Below are 14,677 nucleotides of genomic sequence, written 5' to 3'. Positions count from 1 at the left end.
GTTGGTAGATTTTTTATTCTCAATATTTAAATTATGATATTTCTCTTCTCCCAGTAATATTTCTCTTCTCCATTTATAAATAATGTTTTTTTGGGGCAGAAATTTTGTCTGTTTCTCTCATTTTTGTTTATCAAATAACATAACATATGTGTTTAATGTGTTTTTTCTTTAGTTGCCTTTCCCCACCTTACTGGTTCCGCTCCTTCATGGCCCAGTCTTGTGGATACCACCAAGCAGTGGGACTATTATGCAAGAAGAGAGAAAGACCGAGATCGAGAAAGAGACAGAGACCGAGAAAGAGATCGTGATCGGGACAGAGAACGAGAACGGACCAGAGAAAGAGAAAGGGAACGTGATCACAGTCCCACACCAAGTGTCTTCAACAGGTTTGTTGAGTGTTCAAGAATTTTATATGCACATATTTCATTTATACTTTTGACATTTTGGTTGTATGAATTCAGTTCCAGTTAACTTGGAAAAAGCTTGCTTAACAAGTACTTAGAAGCATCATTTTAAAATTAACTCTCAGAAGTCTACCTTTATCCAAAGCACTTATCCCTTATGCTCACTTATCCCTTAAAAGAATTTTGTGCCTCCGCATAAATTTTTTAGCTGTCGTCTAAATTTTTTTACTTGTGAATACATTGAACACCATCATTCTTTAAAATTTTTTCAAAGATGTTTTTGCTGATACCAGGACCTTGTGCTCTTACAAGCTTAGTCTTGCTTGCACTTAAGCCATGCCTCCAGCCTAGCCTTTTCTGGTGAATTGGAGGTGGGTTCTTGAGAATTTTAATTCCAGATTGGCCTCAGACTTGTAAATAGCTAGGATCATAGTAATAAGCCACTAGTGCCTGGCTTATCATCATTTTTTTTTTTTTTTAATACATCTCGGGCCAGGAATTTGGTAGAGTGCTTGCCTTGCATGGACGAAGACCTGGATTCGATTCCTCAGTATCACATATGTAGAAAAAGCCAGAAGTGGTGCTGTGGCTCAAGTGGTAGATCTTTGGCCTTGAGAAAACCCAAGGACAGTGCTCAGCCCCTGAGCTTAAGCCCAGGACTGGCAAAAAGAAAAAAAGAAAAATACATAATGATATTTTGGGTGTTTGTTATTGGTGGTGGTGGTGGTCATGGGCTCGAACTCAGCTTGGGCACTGTTCTTGAGCTCTTCAGCTCAAGGCTAACACCCTACCCTGAGCCAAAGCCCCACTTCTCGTTTTCTAGAGGCTAATTGGAGATAAGAGTCTCACATCCTTTTGTGCCTGGGCTGGCTTTGAACCTTGATTCTCAGATCTCAGCCTCCTGAATATATGGATACCTTTACCAATTGTAAATTTCATATTTAAATTTGTGCTTGAATTTCATTTCTGTGCCAGTTCCCTAAATATTTTTACTTAACATGAAAATCTTGAAAACTTAAGTTGTCCCCTATTTTTTGCAACACACCTATTAAGGTGTTTGAAAAAAATTGACCCCTGTCAAATTGTCTCATGTTTCAGTATTTCTGTTTTTACTTGTTTTTATGGATAAATATGCTGAAAAATTTTGAATAGAACTGTATACCCTTTAGTGTAATAGAGAAGCTTCCTCTTCTTAGGATATTCCCTAGGCTTTGCAAAGAATTTTTGCTGGAAATCTGGTATATGTTTTTAATTCTAAACCAATAGCAAAAGAAAAGGAAGCTGTTGATTTAAATTTATATCAGCAATAGGCTTCATTTTTTTCCAGACATAAAAATATAAAACATTGTTATATGAAATCTCTGTGGTTTAATAACTTTGAAAGCATAGAATGGGTGTAATGTGCCATTGTTTTACTTAAAATAGTATCAAGTATTTATACAGTTCTATTAATACTATTAAGTTACTAATGTATAGACTTCTGTTGGACTTTAGAACCTCTTCCTGTACAGTTTTTAGTCATTCAGAGTTAATAGTTCAGGTGTCAAGAAAACTTGTTTCCATTTTGATTGCAGTGATGAGGAGCGATACAGATACAGGGAATATGCAGAAAGAGGCTATGAGCGACACAGAGCAAGTCGAGAGAAAGAAGAACGGCACAGAGAAAGACGACACCGAGAGAAAGAAGAAACCAGACACAAGTCATCCCGCAGGTTTTGCTCTTTAATAAACTACTGAAGCAATATGAAGTCAAAAGAAAAACTGATTTGAAAGTGAAAGCAGTAATTTCTAAATAGCCACCTTTACACATGCAAAGCTTTAGAATAATCTGTTGAAATAGTTAAGAGCTTCAACAAAGACTTAAAAATCAGTAAGACTGCATTTCATTTAATACTCAAAAAAGGAAAAATAGCCTGGTATTAAGAATCATAGAATTTGGCTTGTTCCATTGTCTTATTAGCAGAGGAGGAAATATGAACCAGTTCCTAATAGTATAAAAGTACTTTGCATCAGAGAAAAAATTCAAGGCCAATATATTCAAAACAAAATTATATTTGAATTTTGAATGTCCACTTGCAGAAAATGAACACTATAAAATGTTATCTCTTAACTTTAACATAGTGCTTCAGTTTCTAGTTTGTATTTGTCTTTTAGAATAAATAGGCACTGGGAATTTGAGGTAATACTGGTAAAGATGACCCTATTGTATATTTCTACATGAAAATCTCATAAAAATTGATGACTTTCTAAAATGTGTTTATGAGAAAAAAATCAATTAGGTTATCCTAAGTCTAGTGTTAACCTTGAGAACTCACCTAAGCAGATTTAGATTATGTCACCAGTTATGTATTTAAACATTTTAAAACAGAACATCCTTTATTTCCAGTAATAGCAGACGTCGCCATGAAAGTGAAGAAGGAGACAGTCACAGGAGACACAAGCACAAAAAATCTAAAAGAAGCAAAGAAGGAAAAGAAGCTGGTAGTGAGCCTGCTCCTGAACAAGAGAGCACCGAAGCTGCACCTGCAGAATAGGCAAGGCTTTTGCCCTTTGTATATTAATCCCAGAAATAGATAAATATAAATCTCATTATTTTTCTGGATAATGTTTAAGAAATTTGCTTTTAATCTTTTTCTGTTAGAATGAAAAGTTAATTTTTTTTCAAAATAAAAGTAAAATTTTCATGTTAAGTTAAAAATCTTTTGTCTTGTAATAATAATAAAAGATAGCAATGACTTTGTATCCAAGAAAAGTAATGTGAATGAGTCATTTAGGGAATTTAAAGAGCTGCGTTTTATGTACATACACAGTATCTAATGAAGGTCAAGGACTCACCTCGGCTACAGTTTTGTTACTATTGGTCACATACCAGTCTCTTTATGAGGTTCTGCTGCAAAAGGGCCCCTCTCAAGTCTTGAAATTAAAACTAATTATCATTACTACTGTGGCATTCTTGTATATTAACATGTTAAAGTACTTATATACAGTTTTATATAGTTTCCTATCTTTTGAAAAGATTCTAAATTGAGATCTAAATTACTAAGATCTATCAGGTGGTATTTGGGTGGCCACTACAGTATAACTTCTCATATGTGTGGTTTCTATCTAGCAGGCATACCTACAGATACTTGTCACTGTAACACAAAGTGAAACTAGCATGGCTGTCTCACCCATTCTTGTGTTTTGCAAGATTCATTGGTAGCATAGAGTGTGGGGTTTAAGTTGTGAGTTAGAAACTTCCTGATAAGAATTTAGACAGTCATGGCCAGGAGTTTGGCCTAGTGGTAGAGTGCTTGCCTAGCATACCCAAAGACCTGGGTTCGATTCCTCAGTATCAAAGACATAGAAAAAAGCCAGAAGTGGTCCTGAGGCTCAAGTGGTAGAGGTCTAGCCTTGAGAAAGTCCAGGGACAGTGCTCAGGCCCTGAGCTCAAGCCCCAAAAAAGAGTTTAGAAAGTCATTGTCTATTAAAACTAAGAAAATACAAGTGAGTAAATTTTAGGGCTAACCTTAAAGGTGTTATTCATACATGAGGTAGTACATAAGTTGGTATCTGGAAAAATGAACTGTTGAGATCTTTAAAATGGTGACAAGTAAATTTATCTAGAATCTCATAAAAGACAGCTGTAATTTTTGAAAAATATTTATTGTTTGGTGAAAGGAATGTTTCTCATTGATGCATTAAAAAAAAAATCCTCTGGCATTAAATTAAAGTGCCCATGATATACTGTTTGTAGAACTATTCATATGCCAAATTTTAATTTTAAGTTGGTGATTTTAATTCAGTAGGCATACAAACAATTTAATTTGCTTAAAGATATTTTGTTGAATAGAAAAATATAAACTTAAAAGTTGTGGATGAGAAATCTTCCACACTAAATAAAAACTACTAGTAGTTTTTATTTTTTTTTCAGAATATTCTTTGAGTATAACTGCCTTTCTTTAGATCACATTTCCCCACCATTTTTTATAGTGTGTTCTTTAAATATAAAAATTGACAAGATAAATATATTGTTTCAACTTAGCCTACGTGTGATTTTTCTGTTTTTCTAAGACCCATCATTGACCTTATAAAAAAGTACCAGGCCAAGAAACAATAGTGAGAGTAATTCTCCCTTTAAGTTCTTTCAGCATTCTTGCCAAGCAAGCATGTACCATGCCTGATGTACTTCTACCATTGACAGCAAGAAGAATATCACCGCATCTAAAAAACAAAACAAGATATGTAATCAGTATTTCAAGTCATAGTTGAAGTTAATGCAAGTTTATTATGGTGGTCCTAGTTTTTGCTACAGTTATCTATTTTAACTGCATTACTTCCAAGTAAAGTTTAAATTCTCTAAACTCACTATTCATTTGGCTTCTGTTAGAAGAAATACGAAAAGTATTAGGAAGTTGCAGTTTGGAACCAAGAGGGCATGTACATTTGAATTTCTTAGACATTTGTTTAAATTTCTAACTTCCTTTAAAAAAGTAAGAGTACAATAAATATGTGTTCTTTGGAAGGGGCCAAGCTTTTGCATATAAAACAAAAATCTAAAACAAAAATCTATTTGAATGTAAGTTTTTTTTGCTAAATAGTCATTAGTACCTAATTCTTCCATCATTATATGCTGGGGTTCCTTCAACAATGGATTTGATGAAGAAAGGTTTATTTCCATTGTACTCTTCATAACCTCCTACAATGCAGAAGCCCAGACTTCCAGCCATGTTTCTTCTTAATATGACATCTTTACAGTTGTATAAGTACCTGAAAGAGTATATGTAATCATCAATATGTACAGTTAAATATTAGTTGACATTCATGTCCCATTCCGTTCATTTTTTTTGGCTAAGTATTTGTAATTGGTTCTCTGTTTTCCATAGTTGAACCCTCTTCAACAAAGTGACTGTACCTATTATGTCTGTTTGTGTGTATCTACTGGAAAATATAACCCTATTTTTGGCTTACAGACATCTTAATGTTTGAATTTCTATTAGCCAGAAGTTGGATACATCTAAAATCCTTACTGATAAACCAAAGTGAAATATACTGAGGGATCATGTTTTTGTGAATAAAAGTAATTTCTAATGAAGGCAATAGTCCTTTTAGTAAATGATTCATTTCAACAAAAAGAAACGTGTGCTAATTAATGGAAGGAGAAAATTTTGATCTTTGAAAAACACTAGTATATACTAATAAAGCTTAGAGAAGCAGGCCGCCATGAAGTGAATGGAAACTGAAATATATATATATATATACATATATATGTATATATGTATATATATATGTGATGATGATGATCAAAACAATTCATATAGGAGGAAAACAACCTAGCATAAATGGAGAACTGCAAGTTACAAAAGGGCTGAGGAGAGAAAGACCACAGCTCCTGTGTAAATGTTTAGAATCCTCAAGGAAAATAGAAATGAAATTGAAGTTCTGTTATTATTCAGTGGTAATTGAGTCCGTGTTCACCTTAGTGCAGGCTGGTATGAACTGTTTTCCAGGTCCCAGAGAGAGAGAGGTGTCCAGACCTGAGTTTTGTTTTCACATCCCCTTGTCTGCCCTATGTGTGGCTGATCCAAGGAACTGATGATGGGAAGTTAGCGTTTTCATGTTGGTAAAATCAAGATAATGGCAATTCTGTTAATAGACTGTACCTAAAACATTCAATCTTGCTGTTTTTCTGACAACCAATAAAAAGTTTCTTGTGAAATGTTGTGATAAAATTGGTCATTATATTTGCTGCTAACATTTCTTCTACATGTAACAACTATTTTCATATTTTTGCTGACTGTCATGCAAAATAAAACTAAGGTTTGGTGAATACTTTTAAAATGTGTTATACTAAATTCAGCTTCATACCAAGTTTGTGTCCATTGTTACACACACACACACAACAGGGAAAAAAAAAAACTTTTTTCTCTATTTTGTGACAGTCCTAGGGGCTGAACTGAGGGGCCTGTGTGTGTGTGTGTGTAGTTTTTTTTCCTTTGAAGGTCAGTGCTCTATCAGTTGAGCTAGCTTTTTGGTGGATAATTAATTAGAGAAAAGAGTCTCATAGACTTTCCTGCTGAGCTGGCTTATAACATCAGTCTTAAGATCCCAACCTCCTGAGTAGCTAGGATAATAAATATATATCCTATTTTTTTTCATTGTAAAACCTATTACACAGTAAATCCTGACCAAGTGATAAAGGACACACCCTATTGTTCTTTAGGAAATTAGATGATATAGATATTATTTCTGGATAAAATGGATCCAGAGATCACAGTAAGTACATGAGAACCATTCCTTGCTAAATTCCAAATCAACAAAACCACAAACTTGGGGACTGCTACAAAGAAGTGAATGCTAACCTCCTTGCAATTTTTTTTTCCTTTTTTGGGTTCTTTTCCCATTGTATTCTGAGCAAGGTATTTCTTCCCACCCCCCCAATAAATTGAGAACCATGATATTGAGAAAAGAGACCTCAAGAACAGGGTAACAGCACAGAGAGGGAGAAGACTGCAACTTGCTCCCAGAGAATGGAGAAAATTTTTTTCAAAAAAAAGGTCAGAATCCATCAGTGTTTTCTATTAGTCATTGTCTTCATCCTCCTCACCTTCTTCCCCTCATCATCATCTTCATCCTCATCCCCTTCTTCATCAGTATCTTCTCTCTTTTTTGCATTTTTTTATTGTAATTAGTTAAAGGGTTACATGATATTTGCCAGATAGAAGGTGCATTAATTCACATACATTGATACCCTTTCACATGTCTTGGTACCCATTTCCCTCCCCCCCACACCCCCTTCATCAGTATCTTCTAATCCTCCTCTTTAGCATCATCATCATCCTCTCCTTCCTCATCAACCATGTCAGGAACCAGGTAGTACTGCAATGGATTTGGCCAGATGTTATCTTTGTAGACCTCTTCCCAACTCTGCACCAGCATCTGAGTGGTCAGCAAACCAAGTGAAGAAGCTCTCTGGCTCCTCATGCTGCTGCTTCCTGCTGGCTTTACTCTGTGTTTGACTTGAGCTCTTTGTCAGATCCTTTCCAGATTTCCATTTGATTTCAGTGGACTTTGACGACAGATCGCCGCTCTCATTCAGATGAAATTCTTTGGAGAGAACTTTATTTTCAAAGTAATGATTTTCATCAAGATAAAAATCTGTTCTGGAACCTGATTTTGTATCTTCAAATTCTGTCACTTCCACACTGGTCAGGTAATGCAGTGCTCTTCATCCTCCTCCCCCAGCAGCGCAGACACTTGTGGATGGCTGACAAACGTTGTTACCCAAAAATTTGGGATTTTGGTGATCAATTTTGACCTCTTCTGAAAAAAATGGTTGGTGAAGTATATTTTATTGTACTTTCAAAATCTCACTGGCTTGTTCATTAAGTATTTCATTTTGTATTTCATTGATGTGTTCAGTTGCTTCTTGCTATTATTTTTCTCCCTTGGGCAAGCCGGAAGAGGAGGAGGTGTCCGCAGGCTTCGGGCCAGGGCTGTTTAGCTTTCTTTGGTTGAGGCAGGATGGAAGACTCTCCTTGCAATTTTTTAAATTATATTTTTATCTTCAAGCAGATGTACTATTCAGCAAATTAGTTTATGAATACTGTGCATCTCTGAAGTTCTTTTGCGTTCCTAGACAGCATTGTCCTCCAGTTCCCCCTTGCCTAACTCATGCCACCCCTCTATTTTTCCAACCTCTTTTCATACTTCTCCCCTCATTCTCCGGTTCTAGATTGTAGTCCTTTATGCTGTTGCTGTGCCGTGCCAGTTTTATGTCATTTGGGGGCTTTTGTGTTAACTGCCCTCCCTCCCTGGAATATTGTATTTCACATGACTAGCTACTTCTATTTCAGATCATAGGATGGATAAACATCATCTCTTTATAGTCCTGTCTTAACCACCTGGACCAAAAAGAAAAAAAAATACATGTGCAATCCAGACAGCACAAAAAACATCTGAAGGAATGGGACAGTAATAATTAGTGATCTGGAAAGATTAGAGATGGGGATCAGAGTAAAATACCTGCAAAAGGGACATGGAGAGGGGAGGTTATTGTTCATTACATAGATAAGATTATGATGCTGGGAAAATACTACAGTAGAAGCAATAAGGGTCTAACATATCCACTGGACTCACTCATCAGCAGGTGACTGGTGATGCTGATTATGTGGCAAGAATGAGTGAAGGAGCGAAGATAGATATACTGAGTGAAGTGAAAAGTAGATACAGCCCATGTCAATCAACTTAACATGGGAGGAACTTGGACATGCTGCAATGCACAGCAGAGGAAGATATTGATGACCACAGAGAGAAGGGATAATCTCAGAAGGCAAGAGAAGGAAAAAATGTGACTTCTAGGAGAAACCCCTTTTATGTTCCTAAGAAAGAAGAAAACTTGGTATGGAGTCATAAAAATAGGAGGTATGAATGTAGAAAGTCAAGTGAGATGTAATCCAAAGACATTAGATTTTAGCTTGTGAAATGGCAAATTTATCTTCTGGCCAAAAGTAGGTAGAATGATGGAGGTTTAAGTTGTACAGAACATGTGAGATACAGGTACGTCAGAGAATGGGGAGCAGAATACTCTCAAGAAACGTCATAAGGCCAGGTGCCAGTGGCTAACACCTAGCAGGCTGAGATCTGAGGATCACGATTCAAAGCCAGTCTAGACTAGAAAATCCTTGGGGTTCCCATCTCCAGTTAACCACTGGAAAACAAGAAATGGTGCTATGGCTCAAAGTGGTAGAGTGCTAACCTTGAGTGAAATAGTTCAGGAACAGTACCAAGGCCCTTGAGTTTAAGCCCCAAGACCGACCCCCAAATTAAGATGTCATAGGTTTGTGGCTAGCATTCTAAGCCCACCTGGAAGTGACTGAGTTAAGGGGTCAGTTGAAGGATTGTCACAGTAGTGAAATAGGCTCAGAAAGTGGGAAAGATTCAAACCCAGTTGAAGTGATTGCTTAGTGGAACTAAATGAGATAGTATAAAGGTAAAGACAGGAGGGGTTTATATATTAACCTGAAGGGTTCATTGATTTCAAATGAATATTTTTTTCATTATTAGATTTGTTCAGTATAAAACACAAGATCAATACTTAAGTACCCAAATGGCCTCAAACACTGTCTTCCTCCTTCAACTTCACATGTGCTAGGGTTTTAGTCATGTGTCACCACCCAGCTGTTTTGGGATAGGTGTCACAAAGAGGTTCTTAAGATGACAAATTTTGAAAATTACTGCTCTAGACAATGAACGTGAATGGTCCACTGGCATTACAAACAGCATGTTCAAATGACAAATCACCCATCTTGATTACTGTAGTGGAGTAACTGTGGTTAATGACCCCGATTTTCTGCCTTTCTTTGGTGTCTATGTTCCTTATCAAATAATCATTGTAGTGTCTCCCCTCCCCCCATCCCCGGTCCCCCATTCCAGGCTCAGCAGTGGAAAGCCACAAGCAGCTAAATATACATAATCATGGCCAGCCAAGTTAATCAGTACTGTTCAAATGACCCAACACCAGAGCCTAGATGTATATATGGGACAGCCAGAGAGCCAGGCTTGGCTAAGCGTAGCATAGGTTAGCAGAACTCCCCAGTCAAGACCAAAATCTTACAAGCTACTCACATGCAATTGGTTCTGAAGCACAATTGTAAAAATATTCTTACTTTCCTCTAAAATTCCCTAGTTAGAGGAAAATAACATCACTGACTTGCATATCTTTTCAAGGGTGCCAAAGTACCACATGCCTACAAAACCTCCTTTGTAACATCACAGGATTTACAAGGACATTTTGTTGCCCACTAGATTGTAAGGGCTTTCCCCTTCTCATGTTTTTGTCCCCCTAACTTTCCCCCCATTTTCTCCCAATTATCTTGTTTTTTCTCTTCCCTTCCCTATTTCAAATAAATAAAAAAATATACCAGGTAACAAAGTCTTTCCATTTCTTTACCAGTGGGGCAATGTCATTCTTTCTGATGGCAGCATAGGATTCCATTGTGTATAAATACCACATCTTGATCCATTTATCTACTGCCGGGCATCTGGGTTGGTTCCATATCTTAGCTGTGGTAAATAATGCTGCAGTGAACATCATTGTGCTAGTACCTTTAGTATGCCCTTGTTTCTGGACATTTGGGTAAATGCCAAGGAGTGGGACTGCTGGATCATAGGGAAGTCTTTTTGTTGTTGTTGTTGTTGTTGTTGTTGTTGTTGTTGTTGTTTTGCCAGTCCTGGGCTTGAGCTCAGGGCCTGAGCACTGTCCTTGGACTTTCTCAAGGCTAGAGCTCTACCACTAGGCCAAATTCCTGGCACTGTTAAGTCTTTTGAAGAATTGCCATACTGCTTTCTAGAGTGGTTTACACATTCTTTTCTGGTCACATCCCCTCCAGCATCTATTGTTATTAGATTTCTTGATAATGGCCATTCTAACTGGGATGAGGTGAAATTTCAAAGTTGTTTTGATTGCATTTCTTTTATGGCCAGACATGTCAAGCATTTCTTCATGTGTCTATTGGCCATTTTTATTTCCTCTTCAGAGAAGTCTCTCTTTAAGTCTTTAGCCCACCTTTTAATGGGATGGTTGTTTGCGAATTCGTTTTTGAGAGATTCATTTTTTTAACTGTATATTTTAGATATGAGGCCTTTACGTGTTGTATGGCTAGTGAAGATCTCCCACTCTGTGGGCTTTCTATTTAACTTGCTAGCTATGGCCTTTGTCATATAGAAGCTCTGCAGTTTAATGCAGAAAAATAGAGAATGCTTCATGAATTTGCATGTCATCCTTGTGCAGGGGCCATGCTAATCTTCTATGTATCATTCCAGTTTTAGTATATGTGCTGCCAAAGTGAGCACTATATTTCGGTTTCTTATTTTTAGCTACTTAGAAGGCTGTGATCTGAGGATCTAGCCTAGATTGAAAAAAGCCTGTGAGACTCTTACCTCCAGTTAGTGAGCAAAAAAACAGGGTTCAAGCAGTAGAGTTGTCAGCCTTGAGGGAAAGAAATGCCAAGCCAGCTGCACGCTGGTGGCTCACGCCTGTAATGCTAGCTATTCAGGAGGCTGAGGTCAGAGGATCATGGAAGTGCTGGTGTGGCTCAAATGGTACAGCATTAGCCTTAAGCACAGTACAGTGTTCAGGTCTAGAAAGCCCCAGGACTAGCACCAAAAAAAAAAAGCCAAGCTGAGTTCAAGCCCCAGCATTCACACACAAAACCAAACCACACCCTATCACCCTATCACACTCCATTCTCTGTCAGGTTTTTTTTTGGGGGGGGGCGGTGTCATGGGGCTTGAACTTGGCCGGGGCACTGTCCCTTTGCTCTTCCGCTCAAGGCTACCACCCTTCCCTTGGGCCAACCCCCAGTTTCCATTTTCTAGAGGTTAATTGGAGATAAGAGTCTCAGGTTCTTTTGTGCTGGGCTGGCTTTGAACCTTGGTCCTCAGATCTCAGCCTCCTGAGTAGCTAGGATTACTGGAGTGAGCCACCCGGTCTCTGATAGTTCTTTAGCCCTACAACTTCGGTCAATTCATTTAACTACTGTTTGCTATAGTTTCCTTTGTTTGATGGTGGGATACTTTTTAGGACCTAAGTCACAGAACTGATAGGACTTTAATATTGCAAGAGTAAAAATATGTAGCTCTTAGAAAAGTGCTTGGCACACAAAAATGGTTACAGTAAACATTAGTTGCTGGGTCACTACTGTTACTGCTCTCTCCATCTTACGGTTAAAATGTCAAGCATTTTTGGCTAGAAAAAAAATGATGACATCTGCTTCCTTGCCATTGAACATAGTAATTTTGATGAAAATGTTTTCAGCATTTCAGGAGAGTAAAAGGTTAAGTTGTGAGACAAGGAGAAATGAGTTCATGTGTATTTCTAGCCTTCTAGTCCAGATGAGAGAATGCTTTGAAAGACTTCCAGATGTGGATTGTGGGCCCTGAGAGCTAACAAAGTAGAAAGCAGACTCATCCATGGTTTCTGAATCACCTCCTATTGAATGACAGCTGATAATTTGTCCAGCTGGGAGAATGTCTGAAGCTTAGGGGCCTCTCTTAGCATGCAATGCATTATTGTATGGCATTACTAGTCACACACATTTGCATGGTCTTTTATTATCTGCTTATTTTTGCTCTCTGCCTCTGACAATATTTAACATCAAGTTTTAACACAACTCAGCACCTAATGCTGCCTTCTTCATGTGCATTCTCTGTTGCATCAAAGGACATGGATGCCAGGAGCTTCCTGTTATCACAGTAGCTGGCATGTTAGTTGTTGTTGTTGTTTCATTGCTAGAGAACTGGCTGGATCATACATAGGTGCAATATAGCATTCCTCAGAATCTATTCAGTGAAAGAGAAAAAAATGTTTGTAGATTTGTGATTTAAAGGGAAATTTCTGTATATATATTTTAAAGATCTGTTTGCAGTGTAAATCTCTAGCATTTTGGGTAAAATGACTCAAGTCGCTGGGATGTGATGTCTTCAGACTCCCCAGGACAGCATCAGTGGGGAGAACTGAAGCTCCCTGGGGGTTTGAGCATTAGGGATTAGAGATATGAATTAGCATTTGAGATTAAAGATGTGAATGGTCCTTTCCTATGCATGAAAACTGAAGCAATGTGATGGGCCCACATCCTGAGAGTATCCAAGGGCCTAAAGTAAGAGTACATGAAGCATGATTGGTATTCTGGAAAGTGCCAATGTAGACATATTTTCACTCACACTGGCATACTGAAGATTCTGTTTCCCATCCTGCTTCTAAAGATTGCTATCAAGCTACCAGGACACCTGCAAGCAGACATGCAAACTATATCTTACGCAAAATGAGGAGGCAGCATGTATGAGGGAGGCGTACCAAAGGCCATCAGAAGGAAGATGAAAGAGGATGCCACTAATAGAGCTCATCTGGCCAGCAGAGTCCACAGGATCAGGCCTGCCCTGAAGGACTACCAGAAATAGGCTGTCACCAGAGTTTCCCTGAGTCCAGTTTGGCAGAGCAGAAAAGCATGTGTGAAATCAATGCCAATGTATGAGGAGAGGGTGAGACTGTCAATGAGATGGGTAGGTGGAGAAACACTAGGCCTTGTAAGTGGCCCAGCAAGGCCGTCCTCAGTTGGTTTTAGGAGAAATAGAAAAACATACAAAGCCCTGTGAAAATAAAGAGCCATTTGTACTATCTGGAGCACAGCCCTGGTCCTTCCCCTTGGGATACAACTTCAGCAGGGAGCTGCTTGGGAAAACTTATCTCACTCAAAGAATAAGCCCAGGAAACACACTACCAAAAAAGAGGAAATGAACAAATGTTAACAAGCTCACCACCAGAAAAATGTATATAAACAAATTGCTACTTTGGAAAACACAAATGGAAAGTACTATAGTACTACTATAGGCAAGAATTTAGAATTCCATTGGAAACATAAGATTTCAAAGAAGACAAGAGTAGAAGAGGGCTGCCAGGATAAAACCAAGAAATGCAAGAGAGAGGAAAAAAAAAAACACCTGAAGAATGACAGTGGCCATGTAGCATCACATACACTAAGAACTGGAAACAAGAAAGCAAGTGAACAATGCTAAAAAGAATCTAAGAGAAAGAACAAGATATAAAACATAAAAGGTACCAAATATACACTTCTCTGGAGTTGCTGAGAAGAGTTGATATAATAAGACTTATTTTGAATGTCAGGGGAAAAGACTAAGCCTTGTATGGAGGGAACAATCTTACCCTTCTCCACAGATTTAATGCTAGTTCATAGTGATACAAGAACAACAAAGTGTGACATCATACCCTGATATCCAGGATACCCATCACATGGCTGGTCAGATGTACCACAATTTGTTTAAACATCTTGGTGGTGGTGGACAGGAAACTAAAATGTTTTAAGGGACTACCAAAAGAACACCTGGCATCTTAGAGTATGTTTGTGTTATCATGGTGTTTGCGATCATAAACTTACAGAAGCCTGGAGTCAATGGTTACAGTTTGGTCCACTACCTATTTCTGTTAATAAAGATCTACTGGAACATAGTTTTGTGCACTTATGCTTGGATGGTCTCTGGTGGAAGAGCTGAGTAGCTGCAAATAGACTATGTATGTATCAAAAGTCTGAATGAACTCTGGCCCTTTTCATGGTCTTCCAAACCTGACACAAGATCTCCCTGGAAGAACACACAAGAAATGGGCAATCCTAGCCAGCTCTACAGAGCGGATCTGAGGGACCCTCAGAATCATCCAAAGAGAGTGAAAGAGTGGTGGAAGAAACTCATTCTGTCACATGCTCCCTTAAGGAGGACAT

At 38.0% G+C, this 14,677-nt stretch overlaps 2 protein-coding genes, 1 non-coding gene and 1 pseudogene across 16 annotated transcripts in view; 1 reads left to right on the top strand and 3 right to left on the bottom strand.

Annotated features, from left to right (window-relative positions):
- Fip1l1 (factor interacting with PAPOLA and CPSF1) overlaps positions 1-3,015 on the top strand; it is a 55,953-nt gene extending 52,938 nt beyond the window's left edge. For 11 of the 13 annotated variants that reach the window (XM_090343603.1, XM_090343602.1, XM_090343601.1 and 8 more), the window contains 3 exons: positions 173-386; positions 1,979-2,116; positions 2,791-3,014. In XM_090343603.1, the coding sequence (XP_090199729.1) occupies positions 173-386; positions 1,979-2,116; positions 2,791-2,938 (500 nt within the window). In that variant the 3' untranslated portion in view covers positions 2,939-3,014. Of the gene's footprint in view, positions 1-172; positions 387-1,978; positions 2,117-2,790 lie in introns of all 13 variants that reach the window. The other 2 variants (XM_090343590.1, XM_090343591.1) reach the window with 1 other exon arrangement.
- Lnx1 (ligand of numb-protein X 1) overlaps positions 2,953-14,677 on the bottom strand; it is an 89,021-nt gene continuing 77,296 nt past the window's right edge. For both annotated transcript variants that reach the window (XM_090343604.1, XM_090343605.1), the window contains exons 9-10: positions 4,995-5,153; positions 2,953-4,607 (exon numbers count right to left, since the gene is read on the bottom strand). In XM_090343604.1, coding sequence (XP_090199730.1) covers positions 4,472-4,607; positions 4,995-5,153 — 295 coding nt within the window. In that variant the 3' untranslated portion in view covers positions 2,953-4,471. The remainder of the gene's footprint in view (positions 4,608-4,994; positions 5,154-14,677) is intronic.
- On the bottom strand, positions 6,872-14,229 carry LOC150055759 (protein SET-like; annotated as a pseudogene).
- On the bottom strand, positions 11,131-11,237 carry LOC150055760 (U6 spliceosomal RNA). Its single transcript, XR_016537511.1, has one exon. It is a non-coding gene; the product is annotated as a U6 spliceosomal RNA (small nuclear RNA).

The sequence above is a fragment of the Megascapheus bottae genome, chromosome 13 (assembly GCF_031878675.1).
Source record: "Megascapheus bottae isolate mThoBot1 chromosome 13, mThoBot2.hap1, whole genome shotgun sequence".
Classification (NCBI taxonomy): Eukaryota; Metazoa; Chordata; class Mammalia; order Rodentia; family Geomyidae; genus Megascapheus; species Megascapheus bottae.
Note: the sequence above shows the minus strand (reverse complement) of the source record. Positions and strands in the feature narration are given on the sequence as shown.